This window comes from Conger conger, chromosome 14, assembly GCF_963514075.1.
Source record: "Conger conger chromosome 14, fConCon1.1, whole genome shotgun sequence".
In the NCBI taxonomy this organism is placed as follows: Eukaryota; Metazoa; Chordata; class Actinopteri; order Anguilliformes; family Congridae; genus Conger; species Conger conger.
The window spans coordinates 4,004,444-4,026,246 of NC_083773.1; the positions used below are offsets into that span (position 1 = coordinate 4,004,444).

At 43.0% G+C, this 21,803-nt stretch overlaps 1 protein-coding gene across 2 annotated transcripts in view; it reads right to left on the minus strand.

The window, feature by feature from the left end:
* Nucleotides 1–5,284: 5,284 nt before the first annotated feature.
* Nucleotides 5,285–21,803, minus strand: part of LOC133109737 (metabotropic glutamate receptor 7) — a 212,547-nt gene continuing 196,028 nt past the window's right edge. Inside the window, exons 9-11 of one of the 2 annotated variants that reach the window (XM_061219274.1) lie at nt 16,114–16,360; nt 13,785–13,808; nt 5,285–5,668 (exon numbers count right to left, since the gene is read on the minus strand). In XM_061219274.1, the coding sequence (XP_061075258.1) occupies nt 13,804–13,808; nt 16,114–16,360 (252 nt within the window). In that variant the 3' untranslated portion in view covers nt 5,285–5,668; nt 13,785–13,803. The remainder of the gene's footprint in view (nt 5,669–13,784; nt 13,809–16,113; nt 16,361–21,803) is intronic. The other variant, XM_061219273.1, reaches the window with a different exon arrangement.

A 21,803-nucleotide genomic window follows, 5' to 3' on the forward strand; every position in this document is an offset into this window, starting at 1 on the left:
TGTTCCCATAACTTTTTTTATACCTGCTTTTCTTTTTAGTGATCCTATATTTGCCTGTTTGCATTTGTTCTGTATGTCTATCATGACTGCAAAGTATGATTTAATTAGATTTGCTTTGATGCTTGCGTTCTGCATCAGTGATAATGAAGAACTGAACGGTGACGGGAATAATTGCTTTGTGCTATTCCGAGTTCATACGATGTTTAATTGACCGGTCAGATTGTAACAGCGGGGCTTGTGTCTGAGTCTTTACAGTAAATTGAAATACGGCTGTTGAATAATACATAATTGATCCTATGCAACAAATATCCATCCATCCATTATCTGAACCCGCTTATCCTGAACAGGGTCGCAGGGGGGCTGGAGCCTATCCCAGCATACATTGGGCGAAAGGCAGGAATACACCCAGGACAGGTCGCCAGTCCATCTCAGGGCACACACACCATTCACTCACACACTCATACCCACGGGCAATTTAGACTCTCCAATCAGCCTAACCTGCATGTCTTTGGACTGTGGGAGGAAACCGGAGTACCCGGGGGAAACCCACGCAGACACGGGGAGAACATGCAAACTCCACACAGAGAGGCCCCGGCTGACCGGGATTCAAACCCAGGACCTCTTTCCTGTGAGGCATCGTGTCTGAATCTTGACAGTAAATTGAAATACGCCTGTTGAATAATACATAATTGATCCTATGCAACAAATATGCTCTGACCAATTAAGACACATTGATCATTAAATGAATCATATTCATCAGTTCAGTAAAATGCATGTCCTGGTGATGCAGCAGATACGCCAGTCTTAGAAACAGAATTATTTGTTTTGTTTAATGTATGGGTCACAGCTCAAGTGGTCCATATCCTCTGTTTTTCTTTGGAGCATCTTCTTTCAGCAGTGGCGCAACAGGCTGAGACGCAGCGGACTTGCGGCTGCAGTTCACTGCAGTTGCACACCGGGGACCGGGGGTTCGATTCCCGGTCCTGCCAAAAGCCAAGTTTGGCCGGCTCACGTGGAGCAGCACAATTGGCTCGCTGCTCCAGGGGGAGGGACTTGGCAGGGTTAGCGCATCGCTCCACAATGAAGCACCTCGGGCGCCTCGGAATCACGGTCACGGTCACGAGCATGAGACGAGACGGCCTGAAGAAGGCGTGTCGCTCTCCTTCGGGCCAAGGTGTGGGGTGTGGGCGGTGTATTAGATGGGGTACAATTGGCTACCAAAAAAAAAAAAAAAATAATAATAATAATATATATATATATATATATATATAAAAAAAGAATGCAAGGGCTCCATGGAGAGGCAGATTTTACAGCAGCTCACCTGCCCAGATTATAGATCGTAAATGACTATGCACAATGAACCAAGATCCTGCACTCTAAAGGTGCAAATGCTTGATGCTGGGGCGATACCCTATAGGTATATACTATTGTACCCCTAGCCAGAGATATATAATTTGTTGTTTTTGTTTGGGTTTTTTTTTGCTTGGAAAACACTCATTTGTACCCAATGTTCAAAGAAAAAACATTCCATCTTCATGGATCTCATCTGTGGTGCACTTTGAATTACGGCAATCCGCACGTCTGTTGATCTCATGGATACCTGTACATATTCAAATGGAATATAAAGTAGTGTGCAAAAATGTTACATTTACAATTAGTATCTAAATGAACAGAAGTGAACCTGACCTCTACACGGTAAAACATTAAACATAACTCATTTCTTCAAATTACTTTTTAGATTTTTACAGTTTCAAAATAAGAAAAAATAAAAAATAAAAAATAAAATAAAATAAAAAAATAACCCTGTGCATAAGTCTGGGAACCCTGTCAGAACTCCTCCTTGGACAAATATAACAGCTTGTTAACGCTTCCTGTATTTTTCCTCACCTTCTTGGTGGAAATGAACCATCTTCATTCTGAAATCCTTGGACAATTGTTTAGAGGTTGTTACATTACATTACATTAATGGCATTTGGCAGACACTCTTATCCAGAGCAACATACAGTTGATTAGACTAAGCAGGAGACAATTCTCCCCTGGAGCAATGCAGGGTTAAGGGCCTTGCTCAAGGGCCCAATGGCTGTGCAGATCTTATTGTGGCTACACCTAGATTAGGTCCCAGTCATTTACTTTAACCACTACACTACAGGCCGCCCGTATTGTTAACACCAGACAGAACAGTGACTGCAGTCGGATACCTTAGAAGGCATGGAGTTATTCCAGAATAAAAAAAGTTCAGCCCTGGAATTACACTCACCTGACTCACTGAAGCCATAACGAGTACATTTCCTGGGTCTGGGCCTTAGTAATCATCTTTTTAAACAGTAACAAGGATGTAGGAATTTGGTCCTTTGTGAAGTAAAAGTAGTCGTCCGATATTCAGGTTAGCAACAATGTATTAATATAGCAAAAATAGTCTTTAATTACAGTATGAAGCATACCGGGTAAAAGCAAGGCAGTTCAATTACAAACTCATGTTAGAAAGGAATGAGCTTTTATGCCCGAAACCTCCTGATGTCCCTGATTGGGTGACAGGCAGACAAATACACATTATTTTGTATGCATATGATGTGATCAAGGAAACCAAATGGCCATTGTCAGCAAAGCAGACAGTGAACCCCCCTTGACATTCAGTATGATTGAGGTGTTAGGCGACCATCCAAGAACAATGAAGCAGGAAATTTATTCTTTATTCTACATAATTCCCTACAAGGAATAATCCAAAAGAGTTCCAAAACTTTTGCACAGGGCCATCTTCATTTTTTTGATATCATTTATAAACAGTAACAAATTAAAATAAAAAGCAATCTTGCTTTAAAATTACCATTTAGAGTTGAGGTTTGCTTTTGATTTCATACTCCCTGTAACAGACATTTAGACCAGGGGTGCCCAGATTTTTGCACCCCACTGTGATAATGCAGTTGGGGCTGAGCGATATCCAGTAGAATCGCACTAACCATCAGCCTTGCAGCTTCCATGCTGGACAGAAACGCGGGAGACGATCTCACGGAGGCTGCGTGGCTGTCAGGCAGTCAGAGCGAGCAGCTCCCTAGGGATAAAACCGAGCCCCCGGAAGCGTTTCACACGGCCTGTGAAGTTTCAGAGGTTCTCCACCGCATCAGGTATGATTAAAGAAAAAAAAGATGACAAGAATGCCAATATTATGGAGCTTCAAAAGTGCACGTATGAAAAAAATTTTTTGCACCTCATTAAGTGGTTTGTACGCCTTAAACGAGGCTCCATTTCATCACTGTAACCTTCCGTATACTGTATTATTTTATTGCGTACCCATGTTTCTTATTTCACATTGAATTTCAGCTTCAGCGCCATTGGACACAAGGCGCATTCTCACCCAGAGCCCGGCGGTGTTTGGCACACCTCCCACGGTAAGACAAACGGAAAGTGGATCAGCTTCTAGCCTGAGGCCTCCACATCCTCGATCTGTCAGGATCTCCCGGGGGGATCCTCACTCCTTTCTCCTTTGCAAGGCACCTCCGGTTCGCCATTGGCTATCATCGCCGGGCTACCTGTGGAATATTTGGTCCTTGGCAAAACATCCTGCCTGCAGAATACATTTTCTGAAGCCAATCAGCTTCAGGCTAAAATTATAAGACCTTGCATCACATGACTGTGAAATGGATATATATATATATATATATATATATATATATATATATATATATATATATATATATTTTTTTTTTTTTTAAAGGTGTTTGTGTGGAAAAAATATCCATCAAATCCATTCATCCATCCTTCTATTTTCATTTAGATGGCTGGAGGGATGGAGTTGTCCCTTACCTCGTTTATTGTTATGATGTACAGAGGCTGTGAACAGGCTTGTTTCCCTGAAATCTTCACATATTTATCATAAAAGAAGCCAATGCTGGTTTAAAGGAAAGTAGAACACCGTAGATCATTTCACTGAATGTGTTTGCATTCTCTGGACGTATGACGTTTGTTCGGAGGGTTTTGTAAATATGTTTATTGAATTGATAGTATATAACAGGCTTATCATGTTCATGCCTATAATGGCTTGGCTGTTGAATTATCAGTATTTGCAGTTGTGAAAGTTGGGAAGTAAAAGTGATTAGTTTGAAAAAACAAATGCAGACTCTCACACACACACACACACACACACAAACCCAAAGAAAGGCTTCTGTAAATTGTGCTAGGGAATAAAAAAACGATAACCAAATGGTTTTATTTCATGTTGATACATTCTTGGACAACACCACAGGATAACTTGCATGAGTGGCCAAACGTAAATGTCTCCCACAATATTTGCACATAAGCAGCAAGGGCAACATGAATATACTTAGTACAAACAGTATAAAACATACATGCTTTTTAGTTTTTTTTTCAATATGTATTTATCCTTTTTCCACAGTTTGTCAATAGTTGCGGGGCGATAAAACTCCAAGACAAATTAAAGCCATATTCTGCCTTGAGTAAAGAAACATCTGAAAATGAATGCAGAAAAAAAAACAAAAAAAAAACAAATAAAAGGTCAGTCAGAATATTCATCCAGAGCAGATTGGCGTTACAGCCTTGTTGTAAAATATTTATATTCTTTGATTTTTTTTTTTTTTTAACATCAAACATATCAGGCATGCATTGACAACTGCTACGTGAACACCTTGTTACACCTGGAATACCACCGGTCACTGGGGTTTATCTAAGTCCAACTGTACATGGACTAAAGCTTTCCTGCAGTCACTGCACACAGTTTATGGTCAATAAACCCTTACAGAATATTCAAAACATTTAAAACATGTGGAACCACCATGTGGAACAAACAGTTACACGCAGATCAGGGGGGAAAAAAGATTCAATGTTTACCTCAAGAACCAAGTACAGTAAAGGTAATTCAATTCGATTCATGATTATCTCAGAGAAGAATATGGCTTTAATATTATGTGCATCCAAGAAGCAAGAGAAAAAAAACAAAGTAACAAAATTAACATCAAACGTAACATGTATGCAAAAAAAAACAAAAAAAAAAACTCACAAACTCTAACAGGAATTTTGGAAAACTTGCAATCTGGAAGTACATGTACAGACGAAGAATGGCCTCCATAAGATGGCTCCACTGTGGATTCCCAGTCCGGAATCACTCCAGGGCCGGAGAGCGTGTTCAGTGAGATCATCGGCCGGAGCCAGCCCTGGGGCTACCCTGAGGGGTCAGGGTGTCTGTAAACGTGGGAGGGGGGGGTCGGGGTGGTAGGGGGGGGGGGGGGGGGTAATGAGCTGTAGTCCCATTACAGCTTCCCTCTCTGTTTTGTATTTAACAGCAATTCGCTTTTTTTAAATATTTTTTTTCCCCCCCAAAAAAAGAAGATGATTCCTTTTTTTTTTCTTTATGCTGTTTAAGTTAATTTTTTGATTGTTGAAGTTCGGTGTGGAAACATCATCCAATATCTTCAGAAGAGAGAGAGAGAGACCCCCCTCCCCCAGTCAGGGCCCTAGCCGCTGTCCCTGGGGGGTGGATTTGGCAGCATAGAGCAGGGACACAAATGGCCTGTTTTTCTCTTTCTGCCAAAAGGGTGGGAGACAGGCTTTCATCACCTCCATCACCTCCATCACCTCCATCACCTCCATCCACTGCTGGATCCATTCTAGATCACAAGGTCGTTGTAGCTCACATACTTTTTCTTAGCTGCTGGACCTGGGGTGGGAGACAGGAACACATTTGATGTAGACGAAGATGAAGATGCCTGTTTACTGCGGTCATGCAGCTTCACATGGACGTTTAAGGTGGCGCATTCATAGGCATTACAGTACATGTCATTGGGCAGACGCTTTTATCTAAAACGACTCAGTTGATTAGACTAAGCAGGGGCCAATCCTCCCCTGGAGCAATGCAGGGTTAGGGGCCTTGCTCAGGGTGTGGATCTTATCGCGGCTACACCTTGCGGATCCCTGTCATGTACCTTAACCACTACGCTACAGGCCGCCCTATAGGCGAAATTAGAACTTTTTAAGTGCAGTTTTTGTCATACTACACTCTAATTCCAATTCTGATTGTCCCTGATTCACACAATATCAGGTGACAACTAAGTGTGGTTGACATTGTATCACATTTAATACACCAGAATTGTGAACACATTCCAATATTCCAATATGGACAACACACGTGTCTTGCGGCCATGTTGAAAGTAATTCATACCCATTTACTAGAAGAAGGCTTTCCACATTTTATTCCGTTAAATGAACCAGCCTGGTCTCACACTAATTCAACGACCGGTGACCGAATGTTTTGACCGCTGAAATCGGCCTAATCTGAACATCCGCCCCTAGCGGTTGAAGCTAACAGTACCTTCTAATTCCCCAACCAAAACTGAGGCACTCGAACCATCACGAACCATCAAAATATGTTCCACATTAGCCCCAAGATACATGCAGGTTGTCACACTGTGTATTGCGGGTACAAAAAATGGATTGCAAGCTGTTTTCACCAAAAGGAAGTTTGCTGCCAAATAGTTAACCCGTTCATTCAAAATTGCTTCTGGGTCTATGCCATTTATTTCAATCGCAGAGTTGTGAAGCTTTTTAAAATTTAGGCAGTGGAATGAAATGTGGAAGAAAAATGCACGTTGCATTTCTCTCTGATCTCTTGTGGCATTTTAACGTGAGCTATCGTACGGTATACAAATAACAGTTGAAAAATACCCCTCAGGTTGGGGTTGCCATAGAAACAGCAGCTAAATAAGCATATGTATAAAGTTGGTACAGTGCTATCTGCAAACCTACACAGGAAGAAATGCAAAAGAACGCACACACATTTCTTTGACCATTTCTACTATGACTGGAACCTCAGGTGTTACGGCAGTAGAAGAATTGGAATTTAATTTTAACACAAAAACCACTGGAGGCATTCATAAAACACAATCAAACAAGACCCTCCCACTCTCAAAGTGACATTAAGCAATACAATGCTGTCAGTACATGATAGCCCATTTAGAATTACTCGAAAATATGTTTTGTTTTTGTGTAGGCTTCAGATGTATAATGCAAAGCATATTAATGCAAAGCTTTGTGTGCATTGTATTGTTGCGTTCTTTTTGATGAAGCAAACGGTGTAAAGTGAAGAGAGAGAGAGAGGGAGAGAGGGAGAGAGGGAGGGAGCATGAGCTCGTGTGGTCTAAAGATACACAGCAGAAGAGATGGGGTGAAAGTTCCTTCAGTCACTATGGTGATGATTCACTGGGGAGATAAAGCAACACCAGCACTGGAGAGGCACGCACACACAGCAATGAAAGGAAACCGCTTTCGATAACTGAAGATGCATTATTTGCGGGTCACAGATTTTCCCAGTACACAGAAACCAGAACGGATGCAGTTAATGTGAATCCATAAATTGGGAACATATATGAACTGCAACAAACCGTCAATAAACCATAACCACTCCATTTGTAGAAACCTCCCACTTCCCTCCGACCTGGTCGTATGATACAGGTGGCAGAGTGCGCATACACTCAGCGAGCACTTTATTAGGTATTTATTAGACTTATCTTCTACTGCTGTAGCCTATCCACTTACAGTTATGATGCGTTGTGTGCTCAGAGATGCTCTTCTGCACGCCACTGTTGTAATGTGTGGCTATTTGTGTTAATGTCAACTTCCTGTCAGCTTCGACCAGTCTGGCCATTCTCCTCTGACGTCTCTCATTAACACTCATCAAGGTGTTTCTGTCTGCAGAACTGCTGCTAAGTGGATTTTAGTTTTTTGCACCATTCTTTGCAAACTCTAGAGACTAGCGTGTGTACAAATCCCAGGAGAACAGCAGTTTCTGAGATACTCAAACCACCCTGTCTGTCACCGACAATCATTCCACGGTCACTTAGATATATATTTTTCCCCATTCTGATGGTTGATGTGATCATTAACTGAAGCTCCTCACCTGCATCTACATGATTGTATGCATTGCACTGCTGCCACACAATTGGCTGATTAGATAATCGCATGCATAAGTAGGCGTAATAACATTAAAATGTTCCTAATAAAGTGCTCTGTGAGTGTAGTTTCACAGCAGTCCGTGGCTATCCAACACCAGCATACTGAAGCTGCAACAAGCCTGGCACAGTCTCAAAGCACAGTTTCCTCTGCACCTCCACGACTCGTATTTCTCAATGACCAACTTTGTGTTCGAGTGTGACTCACGCCCCTCATCCCACCTACTACAATGCCAAAACACAAGCTTTGATGACTGATTATTTTGGTCAAACTGTGAGGGAAGAAAACAAGACAAAGAAAAACAATTTCTGGAAAGATCCGCGGTTCCCACATTATTTATTCATCAGCAGGTGGCTGCTACACTCAATCCCGTTTTTTTCTTCTTCAGTTCGGACCGGAGAGACATCCCTCATGTGATAATTCCTGTGTGGGAAAGGTGGCATGCCAAATGTCCCCCACGTTACCGAGTGTGATAACAGATGCTGCTGGGGATGCAAATACAAAAAAAAATAATTCACTGCCTCGACTCAAAAAAAGGCTAGAATTAGCATTGAGGCTTTTGAGTCATTATTAACTGGGATATTATTAACTCTTTGAACCTGGATGTTGGCATGTTGTTTTTTTATATATATATATATACACAGCAGAAACAAGCAAAATAAATAAATAATAATGTCTCAAATAACTTGAATTGACCGGCAATAAAGGCGAAGGTTGCGTTTGCGTAAATTACAGCTTAGCTTGTGCCCTCTCGGACTAGAGTTTAACATCTCTGTGTTCATATCTAATTATATTCATTCAATATAATTACATATCTGAGACCATAATGGTTTGATTTTATTGAAAAAATAAAAAAGCATTCATAAATTTACAACTGCATATTACTTGATTCATTGTCTGGAAAGCACATCAACACCTTCACAGAAGAACCATTTTAACCACGAGCAGCTCTGTAGCTAACGTCCCTCTGTCACAAATGGTCTCCTTGTCTGAGTTTCTTTGTTTCCCCGAGAAAAAGCCATTCAAATATTCTAATGAAAGGTCATTGTGTAACGAGACACAATGGTATTCTATTAGTTTTGCATTTCATATTATACAAATAAATGCCACGCAAAAGGGTAAGTAAATGTTATTTTGAACAAACTTCGCGTCTGCGTTTGATGCTGTAGATCTTAGAAAAGCCGGTGGGTAAAAGGGCTTTGCCGAAAGAGTCTAAGGAATGTGCCTTTCTCTCAGCTACCAGGCACTGTAATAAAAAAAAAATAAAATAAAAAAATTTCTACAAAATTTGCATTGCAGAGAGTACGTTTTTGTGCCATAGACGTGCTGTGGTGGTAATGAGTTTCCACGGCAAGCTTGATCTCAATTACATCAGGATCTCAGTAGGTGTTTCTTAATAAGGACGCTAAAATGACTCAACCCGTCTCATCACCTCCATACCTCCAAATCATAGCGGCTCGCAGGGGGGCCCGGGACCACGTGACTTGTAAAATAAACACAGATCGCAACTTTTTCCAACACCGGTGTTGCGTTTTAATTTTTTCTTGGGGGGGGTGGCAACAACAGGAGACGGACAGAAAGCTGACCTCGGTAAAAGATCTCATTTCTTTTGGCAGACCTGGTGCGTGACAAACCGATTCAACATTCCTCCACCTAATGAATCTCCAGAAAAGCCATTATCTTCCCCGCTGACCCCCCTCAGGCTGCACACCCTTAAAGTAAGCAGCGCTATAAATGTCTTAATGGGCCTTTTCTCTCCCTGATTTAATCCGCGGGGGAGTTTCGTGGAGAGGGCTGCCAATCTGGCACCAGCTGTGGACGGCGGCGGAAAGCAGTTACTGCGCACAGGGGCCCCGCGGTGAGGGCCAATCCTGGCGGCCCCTGCACCTCCGGCTGATCCGCCCAGGCTTCCAACAAGACCCCTCCGTTCTGCCACTTCGTGCCGTCTGGCGCCTCCCCCCTCGCCACACCTGCACTTCACGCTCACGACTGCTGTCTGTCCTGGTCCCACGGTGGTGGAATGTCAGAACGGCAGAGTCTCTGACCTCCTTCAAGCGCAGACCGAAGACCCATCTCTTCAGGCTACAGCTTTCCCTCCCCAACTCACAATCACCGTGATTAGCCTTAGACCGTAATGGCACTTATGTATAGATATCGGTACTTGTATAGGTATTGTCGTTTTTATTGGCTGTTGTTGTATTCTAGCTGCCAACTGTGGTATGCTAGATTGAAAGTTGATTGCACTCTTCAAGGGTTCTGAATTTCTGTATGTTTACACTAGGACTCGGAACTGTACTGTCCTCTCAGGTCCACTTTTACACTTGTTCTTGTGTTTGATTTGCACTTTGTTGTACGTCGCTCGATGTGATGTGATGTGATGTGATGTGATGTGATGTGATGTGATGTGATGTGATGTGATGTGATGTGATGTGATGTGATGTGATGTGATGTGATGTGATGTGATGTGATGTGATGATTCCCGCACACGACCCTCAGGTCCGCACGTCGATCCGCGTTCACACAGCGCAACGGCAAGACGCCGCTGCGCTAGCCACGACATCACCCACGACTCGTCGACATTCGCTCCTCGGGTTGTCAGCGAACGCGTTCCCCGATATATCCCCGGCGTTGTCACGCAGGTGGTCGCGGAGCATCGTGTTCGTCGCGCGCCGTAGCCAACAGCGGAACAATATGTTTTACGGTAAAAATAAAAATTTTACATCTATTCGCAAAGTTGATGTATGCTTTGGGGTTCCGCTTTATCATGTGGGGGGCCTAGGGGCCTGAGTAATGGCACAGTAACTACAGCAGCAGTAACAGCATAATTACTGTGTCTGTACACACTGCCCATTGGAGATACATAACTATAAAACCTGTTTGTGGATTCATTTGAATTGTGGGCTTTATGCTGCAGTCAAAATGAAGTCACTAGCCCCTCTTAGTAATATACCAATACATCGATTACACTTCTGCTGTTTATTGCGGTGTAATTACACAATCGTTTCTCCTCTTTCGATCCGAAGTGCGTTGCTGCCCGTTCTATTCATGTCATATAGTCTAAATATTCATCATCGGTTGTGTCATGTTGTGTAAGTGTTGATGGTTAGCTTACACGCTTGTGACATGTTGTAAAAGTGTTGGTGGTTAGCTTAAGTGTTTATGTCACATCGTATGAGTGTTGATGGTTAGCTTACATGCGTGTGTCATGTTAAGTAAGTGTGGGTGGGTTAGCTTACAGGCTTGTGTCCCGTTGCAGAAGTGTTAGCGGTTAGCTTAGTGTCTGTGATGCCCTTGTTCACTTTGCCCCCTTCGTTCTTGTCCCTCTTCTGTCCAGTGCTGCTCTTGGAGGACAGATGACCATGGGCTGCTGGGATTTGAAGTTCAGGATCAAGCAAAGTCACTCTCTTCCAAAAGGCGGAATAATGTCTTTGTCTCCCGGCGCGTAGAGCGTCACCTAGGGGGGGGGGGGATCAATGCCCTAATGCTCATAAAAAGCTGCACCCAACGGACACAGCCCGTTGCTAAATGTCATCCCTGCCGAGGGTCACGGGGAAGGGGAGCGTGCAGCGAGGGACAGCCGCCGTTAGCCGTTCCTGCGTAGGCGACGCATCGGCCCCGTTGGGAGCCCCGTCGGATCGCGGTCTGCTCTTGCATAACCGTCCCGCGCGGGAAGCTCCGCTGCGGGAGCGCGACAGCTGTGTTTGGGGGGCAACACAGCCCACACAGAAGCCCGCGTGATGGACGCACAGCGTCTCCCCAGACGCTAACAATACTCATCGTCTAGTCATCGACGAATCTATTGCGGCTAATGGCCGGGATCAGAAGAGCCGTAACACAGGAATTCAGTTTTTCTCCCGGTGAATGGGGGTATAATTCCCAATAGCAGAGTGAAAAATTGCTTTCACATAGAGTGGAATTTCTGGCCAAATATAATTCTTGGTCCCCTTTTTTTTTTTTTTTTTTTGGTCTGGATCAGCAGACTCTTGCTTTCGCTGTTCTTTGGAACACAAAGATTATGAAATTAATAAATTATGACATTCCGCAGGCACACCTACAGCGAGCTCCATAATGTTTGGGACAAAGCCATATTTTGTCATTATTTGAGATCCCGCAGGCATACCTACAGTGAGCTCCATAATGTTTGGGACAAAGACATATTTTGTCATTATTATCTGTTCTCCACTGTTTTAGGTTCTGTTACTGTTTTAATGACACAGTTCATATGTGGCTAAAGTGCAGAATCTCGAGCTTTTATTCAAGGGTATTTGTATACATTTTGGTTTCCCAAGAAATATAGCACTTTATACATTTCTTATGTATACTTTTTTATATATCACTGAGCACTTTATGTAGACCTGCACACCAGCTTGTTAATGCAAATATCTAAGCAGCCAATCATGTGGCTAAAGCACCATGGTTCCCTAAAATGGGGAGTTATGTATACAAAGTGCTGTGAAATACCCTTAAATAAGTACAGAGCAAAATCAACAAAATATGTATGCTTCCCAAATGCTACGGAGCTCTCCGTATGAACGTATCTATAAGCAAGGTACGGTACGGAGGTATGGGCCTGGTTCTCTTTTCTCATCTGAAACCGATGTTTAAATTGAAACTCCAACAGCTTAATAATAGAGCTTCTCTGAGATGGTAGTACAGTGCTGAAGTGTAATTATAACCTTTTCACGAGTCTTTTTAAAGATAATTGTGTGCACGTCCAGACTCCTTTACAGTAACACCTAACTATTTTTGGCTGTACTGTATGTACAGTACAATATGTAGGATGGCAGAATCGGTACAAAGGAAGGCAAAGGGAATAAAAGAGTGGGATAGAACACTATACATTACCTGTTATTTGGCTGACGCTTTTATCCAAAGCAACATACAGTTGATTAGACTAAGCAGGAGACAATCCTCCCCTGGAGCAATGCAGGGTTAAGGGCCTTGCTCAAGGGCCCAACGGCTGTGCCGATTTTATTGCGGCTACACCGGGATCAGAACCACCGACCGTGCGTGTCCCAGTCATTTACCTTAACCGCTACACTACAGAACACAACATGGCAGTTATCGTAGTGGCATTATCCTGGGACCTGGGAATGGCAGCATGTTTCTCAGGGAAGATCATGGGTGTTATAGTTTTCCACCATGTACGGCACTTAGACCCTACTGTTTGTGTTGGGAGTCAAGCCCTACTTTGCAAAGGGGAAGGCAGCGGTGCAGTGGACTTAATGCAAAGTAAAAGGTTTTGCGTCCCCAGTTGACACTGGCGTTAATATCTAATGACATGAATGGGATAGTATGGGGGGAAAAAAACGTGACCCGATCTGGTATGAGACATCTGCTGGGCAAATAAAAAATGCAATTTAACACTCAGGTCAGACAAAAAAAAAATGTCTCTTTTACATATCTCAGATGACAAGCTGTCTAAAGTCCCAGAGGAGGGGTGGGGGGGGGGGTTGTGCAAGCATGTGCAAGACAAAGAAGCAAATGCTGAAAAATTATTAGCTGCTTCATAAAACAAGGCAAGAACTCACTCTTGCGATTACACCTCCAGATGGTTTCCCCACTTTAAAATTAGATTAAAACATATTGTGTTCATTCAGAACTCTGCTGCCGTGAATACAAGCTCATTCACACGGAGGACGTGTTCGACTCCCTGTCTCTTCCGTCGCTCTGCGTGAAACGTAAACGTGAGCGTGAATTTCCCGCGCGGTATCGAGACGCGGTCTCGTCGCCATTCCGTTCCCGTCACCCCCCCTCCCCGCTTCCAGCCTTCAGGAAATGGAACAAGGTCATATCCAAAAAAGGTAAAAAGATTAATTTGGTCTTACCTGTGATATATTATGAGAATTAGCCTGTTGGGAGAAGAAAGACACGTTGGGGTGAGTTGGCTCTCCAGGCCGAAAAAGGGGAGAAATATAGAGTAAGGGGTAGTCCGGTAATACCCTCACATGCCCGTGTCGTTTGAATTTGTGCGTTTGTTCCTCGGCCCGTCTGCATGGTATGCTCTGTGGCATTCATCAGGACCGTTAAGGTGTCCTGCAGCAGGTGAGGTTTGACTGCCTGGGCTACAGGAAATGAAGGCTGTGCTCATAGTTATCTTCCAGGCTCCAGGCAGTGGACATGACCAGGTGTTCATCCAGGACACTGTCCGTTTCACTGGATCATTTTCATCATTACATTACATTACTGACATTAGCCTGACGCTCTTATCCAGAGCGATATACAGTTGAGTAGACTAAGTAGGAGACAATCCTCCCCTGGAGCAATGCAGGGTTAAAGGGCCTTGCTCAAGGGCCCAACGGCTGTGCGGATCTTACTGTGGCGACACCGGGGATCGAGCCGCCGACCTTGCGGGTCCCAGTCATTACCTTTACCACTAGGCTGCCCAATATCATTTTCCCTATGTTGACCTATACCACATCACCAAGGGCAAGCGTACACGTCTCTATCGGTGATGCGATATAACAGTCTTACATCAGCATTGGCCTCATGGTGCAATAAGCAGAAGGCGAGAGCAACAGGAGGCCTGGAAGACATACAGGAGCCGTGGTCTGTTTATGCACAGAGATGAGACCGTGCCCTAAAATAGCACTGCACTTTCGATCGGTCTGGCACACTCGCCCGGACTCGGCCGGGGGCAACCGCACCTTTCCCCGAGGCGGGGTACACCGTGCGAGGTAATTACACCATCAGGTGTGACGCCAACGCGTCTTTGAAAGTCACCCAAACGCAAATGCGATGACTGCGCTTTGCCGATTTTGAGGGCACAGGGGCTTGCGAGTGGCAGCAGGACGCCAACGGCACGGGAAACAGACCTCGGCATGTGTAGAGCCTTCGACTTTTCCCTCCTCTATTTATTTGACCCCTTACCCGCTCACTGTATTTTGAAAAAAATAAAATAAATATTTAATTCGTTGAAGAGGAGCTCCTTTGGTTTTTATGCATTTACCAATATATTTTTGATTCATGCATTTGTGCAGGGCAGGTGGGTGTGAGCGTGGCGTTGTAAAGCCTGGCAGGAAGCAGGTATTCATTTCCATGCAATATTTGTACAGTGAGGTAACTTGGGATGTCTAATACTTAGAAAAGTGCTGGAAGGTTCCTGACACCGTAGCCCAGTTGGGGGAATCGGTACTCTTTCAGTATTCTCTGGCAACACTTCTCCTTCGACCGAATGAAATAGAAATGAACTCTCTGGACTTATTTAATTTTGTGGAAACCTTGTGATTCAAAGACTGCAGTAAACGCTGACACAATGCTATTAAGTGACCGGCTATAACAGTTCAGGTGCACAAGATTGTACAGAAGATTTGAACCTTTAGAAGTCAATTGATTTTTCTCCTTATGAAGTTAAAACTTTTGTGAGAAAAGTTGTGTGTTATGCAGTATGTGAAAGAGTCTATTTACTCTGTAACTATAACCATAACCCATTCGGCAATGATCTCAAGTGGTACTTCAAAGGATATTTGAGATTCAATGGAATAAAAACAAGAATGAACAGAACAATCTGTGAACTGAGTCACCCAATAACATTGCTGTGTAGAGTGAATAGTCAGGGATTTGCAACAGCCCAAATAAAAAAAAGCCACAATGAGAAAAAAAAAAAAATCGAAATAACAATCATGCATAACAGTGTCCTCTCGATTAAACCATACCCAGTCTTGTTCCCAGAGACCAATTATGTCATGGGCATGCTTTCACACCCAAAACACTTTCATCCAAGATGTTCCATCGCAAACGCTTTTAGTCCAGGAATATATTTCATCTGGGCATGTTTTGAATTCAAAATAGACCGTTGTTTAACCCTTGTTTAGTCTTAACATTCTGTACACTCCCCTTGTCCTAAGGGTAAAAAATGACCCGCCTTCACTAAGCCCCTAAAATAAAGCAGCTCAATTGAAGTTTAAACCATCTACTTTAATCTATTTTGCATGAAGAAACAACCTGTCACTCATCACAAACTTTGTCATCAACTTTCAAGTTGAAAAAAGATCATGAAGGGCGTTTACTCTGCCGTTAAACATAGTGTAGGGGGGGGGTAATTTTTTGAACCTTAGGACAACAGAAGGGTTAAATAGGGTTTCCAGGAGGACAGCTGGGTAAACCTGGTTTAAGCAGGACGTTCTGTCCGTGGAGGGGGAAGGACGCCAGGCTTACTGTTGGGGTCCACGTTTTCGCAGAGCTCCGTCTTGGCCTCGCCGTTGGGCCGGTCGCTGGGCTTGTGTGAGAGGCGTGAGGACATGGTGGCCGCCGTGACCACGGCCTTGAAGCTGCGCTTGCGTTTCTGCACGTTCAGCTCGGGGTGGAAGATGATCACGTACACCTTGGGCATGTAGAGCATCCCCAGGGCCACGGACGCGCTCAGGTTCATAGAGATGGTCAGCGTGGTGGTCTGGATGTACAGCTGGGGGAACAGAGAGGTTAGAGGAGAATGGCGTCAGATATGCACCAGGGCCACGAACACGCTGAGGTTCATGGAGATGGTGAGGGTGGTGGTCTGGATGTACAGCTGGGGGGAACAGAGAGGTTACAGGAGAACGGGGTCAGATATGCGCCAGGGCCACGGACACGGACACGCTGAGGTTCATGGAGATGGTGAGGGTGGTGGTCTGGATGTACAGCTGGGGGGAACAGAGAGGTTACAGGAGAACGGTGTCAGATACGCACCAATCTATCAATCAATCAATCGTCATTTATGCACCACGTTTATGTACCATGCCTGATTCACAGTGCTTCACAACAACGATATGAAAAATAAAAGTCATTAAAAAGTAATAAATATAAACAATAGAAGACAATAAACTAAGACATAAAACAAATCTGAATCAGACAGCAAAAAGAACAAAGAACCAGATGAAGGTAGAAAAGTTTTTAAAAGCAGCAGACACATCCTATCGAAGGCTGTTTCCAGACACATTGGCCATAATGACCAGTTGTCCCTCAGCAGGTTTTTCCTTGTTTTGTAACATAATGAACAATCCAGTACCCTTGGATCAGAGGGGTCTGTCGGGAACATACTTCGATAAGCTTCTTTATCCCTTTACGGAATGAAAGTATCCTTTACAAGCGAGAAGGTTCCCATTGCCACTATCAAAAACACAGCTATCGAACCGCGGTGGTCAACTCCGGTCCCAAGGCGCCAGTGTGTGTGTGTGTGTGTGTAACAGAAGATTATACCAGAGTAGATACCAAAGCTGGATGAATCATACCGTCTTGAACCTCAGATAAATGTTTCTGCCAAGGATGCATTGTCTGCAGCAGAAGCTCATAACTAGCAGAAATTTCAGATGAAAAATGATTAGCCTAATTCAATAATTAGGAGCGGTAATTGGCCTGAAATCCTGAAACAGACGAGTCCTCGTTATGGGCCCCCGGCACAGTCTCTGTCATTAAAATATCCTTCAGGGTGTTGCCCATGGGCTATCTGAACTATTCACATGTGAAAAGGCTTCATTCCCCCCCATTCAAAAACACTTCCAGCAGATTGTCTTCTCGTTATATCGAGCTGCAGCGATATTAGTTCAAACTGAGGTCTATTCAATCACAATTTGTCATTCACGTAGACTTAAGGACAAATGCAAGCGCTAATTCCTATTCAAAAAAAGTCTGGCAAGATAATGGGAACAGTAATTTGAATATATTTCTCCCGCAAAATGCAAGAAACAGAGATGAGTCACAGCTAATTTAATTTCCTGTCCAGTGCTTATGTGTTTATTCATGTATTAATTTATTTCTCCAGGTTATAGCAGTGATAGGAAACACACTGACAGACAAACGTGCTCTATTTGACAGGTAAGGACTTGATAATAAGAGAATAAACAGATTAACAGGATCTTTAAAAAAATGGAGAAACTTTTTTTTCTACCGTTTTTGGAATTCCGAAATCATAATCATACCCATGGTTGTAACCTCAGCCAACCAATAGAAATAGAAAAGGAACAAATAAAAATAGAAAATGTTACAATTATTAACTTATTTGCATATAATGTCATGGCCATTTTAGAGTGATTACAGTTAATCGCACCCAATCTGTCAATGGAACACCACAATAGTCTGCCGCTTGGGCTTCTGAATGTGTGGACAAGCTGTCTGGCATGCAGATGTCTGCTCGTGCATATTTTAAATGCGATCAAAACTTGTGAAATCTTATGAAGAAGCTTTTAGCTTGCTTCTTTTTTTTTTTTTTTTTTTTTTGCATTTTTGCAGGAATAACACTTCTAGGGAGGTAGTGTTACGACGCCCTTCCCAAAAAAATCCATTGATCCGTTCACCGCTGCGTCGCCTTAGTTTGACGCCAGTGCCCGAGAAAATCTAATTTACATCACAGACTCCATGTGTAATTGAGTCTTCATGCCCATACTATGTGATATGAGCAGCCTCCGAGCACGGCTCGAGGTGTTGTATTATCAACATACTGTAAGACAATGTGAAGGGTGTTGAGTGCTGGACTTATTATGAAGCTATATCACCTCCTGCTAGTGTCAGTTTACTTTCTGCAGCTTTTACATTTGACAGGTTCTTGCCCCCTCCCTGTAACATGGCGATGTAAACGGTTGGCATTTATATAGCACCTTTATCCAAAGCGCTGTACAATTGATGCTTCTCCATTCACCTATTCACACACACACTCACACACCGACGGCGATTGGCTGCCATGTAAGGCAGCAACCAGCGTGTCAGGAGCATTTGGGGGTTAGGTGTCTTGCTTGGGGACACTGACACACCCAGGGGGGGATCGAACCGGCAACCCACCGACTGCCAGACGACTGCTCTTACCCCCTGAGCCATGTCGCCCCCCGAATACTTAAGATACAAAGCCAGGCACCTTCAGTCACATGCGCTACACAATTATGACTAGATCCGTATCTCATTACATAAAGGCACAGACCTTATCTGTAGCTATCAGATGCACAAGAGAATATGATGACACTTCAGATTAGAGGCTGTAAGGCACATGCAAAAATATACCAGCATGGTATATACATTGGATATGGGAATCCAATTTAGGATAAAGTATGTTATTTAGTATTTCTGGAGTAAGATTTCAAGCTACCCTTACAGCAAGAGAATATTCCAGTCGATTCCATTTTGTGAATTTCCAAATATTGACCTACTCTATGTCTGTTATTCACAGGGAGTAAAATCATTATTTTTTAAGTCTTCTTGAAAAGTACCCCCTTGGAGAATGTAATGCTTTTCTGTCAAGGTTTTCCACACAGAACAGGGACCATCAGGTTCCTGGAAAGAAGACCCCTAAGAAAAGAGCTGGGGAACAGTCTCACTGCTACTTAGACCACAACAAAGACTGTAATGGCACTTATGTATAGATTGTATAGATATTGTTACTTATTGTATTGTTATTTTTTGTATTCTAGCTGCAATTGTGGTACGCTAGTTTGAAAGTTGATTGTACTCTTAAAGGGTTCTGATTTTCTGCATGTTTACACTAGGACTCGGAACTACTACTACCGTCCTCTCAGGTCCTCTTTGCACTTGTTCTTGTGTTTAATTTGCACTTTGTTGTACGTCGCTCTGGATAAGAGCGTCTGCTAAATGCCATGTAATGTAATGTAATGTAACAAAGCCCTGGAACAAACAACTGGACTTAATAACAATGAACGACATTAGGGTGAACAGTAAGTTGAAACCTTTAAACTAAGTTTTGCCAACTACCATTCTTAGAGCCATATCATTCTTAAAAGGTACAATAGGTCATTTCAGACTTCTAACAGTCAAGAGAGGAATAGCAACAACAAAAACCTTCAAACCACAACACTGTTTATCCCTCCCCCTTCTCTGTAAACACGCTGACGTGGAAACTCCATTGGCTGTGGCAATTAGAACCAATTTTCAACCAATGAGCTTGAGTCTATTGAGTTATTGTACAGTTATACAATGTTTTGCTACAGAGTGTCGGACCGTCAACTGCATATTTTGAACCCCGAATTTAAGGACTATAAACACAGACAGGGTGAGTCAACATGTCAGTGAGCCTTTTTCAATGATAGGAAGGGATATACAATGGTCTTGTAACAATGTCTTAACACAAAAATGTTAGTCTATTGTACCTTTAAGTCCATAACAGAATGCTGTAGCTCATTACAGTGGTAAAGTAGAGTGAGTATATCAGGAAGGCAGTGGGGATTAATGGAAACCTGACGTTTAGCATGTTTGTTCCAACAGCCTCGTGGTTTGCTCATGTTTGCTGTCTGTACCCATCTGGCACTGCCCTGGCCTGTCAATCACAATGTGCCCTGACCTCACGGCTGTAAACTCACCGAGCACTTTATTAGGAACATTTTTACTTTATTACACCCACTTATTCATGCAATTATCAAATCAGCCAATTGTGTGGCATGCAATCATGTAGATACGGGTCAGGGGCTTCAGTTAATATTCACTAAAAATGTGATCTAAGGGACTTTGACCGAGTATCACAGAAACTGGTGAACTCCTGGGATTTTCACACACACTAGTCTCTAGAGTTTGCAAAGAATGGTGCAAAAAAACAAACAAAATAAATCAAGTGAGCAGCAGTTCTGCAGACAGAAACACCTTGTTAATGAGAGATGTCAGAGGAGAATGGTCAGACTGGTCAAAGCTGACAGGAAGGTGACAGTAACGCAAATAACCACACATTACAACAGTGGTATGCAGAAGAGCATCTGAACACACAACACGTCATAACTCTAAGTGAATAGGCTACAGCAGTTAAAATCCATCCAATAAATACCTAATAAAGTGCTCTCTGGCTCCAATGTGTATGGCATAGCAGCACTAAAACTGGACTTCTGTGGCTTCTAAACTCTTTTCACAAGCCCACGGAAAGTTAATGGGTGATGCCACAGTCACTGTACCTACTACAGTGATCGTGGCGTCACTAAGTAAAAATCCTTCAAATGCCCACGCTTGAAAAAGGAAAATTAATTAAATAACAAACATATTCCAGGCATTCTCCAATTTGATTGGGTTTAAATGTCCTTGTCTTCACATTAGCATTCTACCATCTGCTTCTGAGATCTGAGGAAAAAAAATTATTTAATTTTAGTAATGATTTTAGGCTGAAACAGACGTTAAATACATCGGATTTGATCATTAAACGATCAGTGGGTCAAAATCCCCACTGAAAAATTAATTAGAAACGGATGGGAAGCACGGTGTCGGTACGGTTAACGATGCAACTGTGTTCAACGAAAATGCGTTTTTCACGCGACTGCATAACAATGCAAAGTTCCAATCGTGTTGTGGCTGTGGACCCCCAAATGTAATCAGAACACCATTATGAGGGCGCATTACCTCCTCTCCGTCAGACTTTGTGTTCCCGCCATATTTATCAGGCACTCTTTCAAATGACCCCTTCCAGGCCTCTGTCTTTCAGTAATTTCTCCCCCTTGGTAATTTCTATTTTTGAAGGTTTATTCTATGCCATATTACATACGATTAGAAAATAGTGTTGTGCCTCCTGGTTTTCTTCATTAAATTACTCTAGGCCAGGGGTGTCAAACTCCAGTCCTGGAGGGCCGCAGTGTCTGCAGGCGTTTGTGGTTTCCTTTAAATCAGCAGCCAATTAAGGCCTTGAGAACAAGGTGTGTGAACTCTTTAGCCAATTAAAGAAATGCTTCCCTCGTGCTGAAACACACCGAAACAGTGTTTTGATCTGAACAGTTATCTGAAATTAAATTCACTGATTCACAACCTTTATTTTTATTTGTATAAACATTTTTCCACTGTACATTCAACTCTAGTTGACACCAAGTTTGAAAAGGTTTCCAGTTCTAGTGCATTTGATTATGGGAAGCATTCTGTAATTTTCACTGTCTGCCACAAGCAGCACCTCACACTAATCG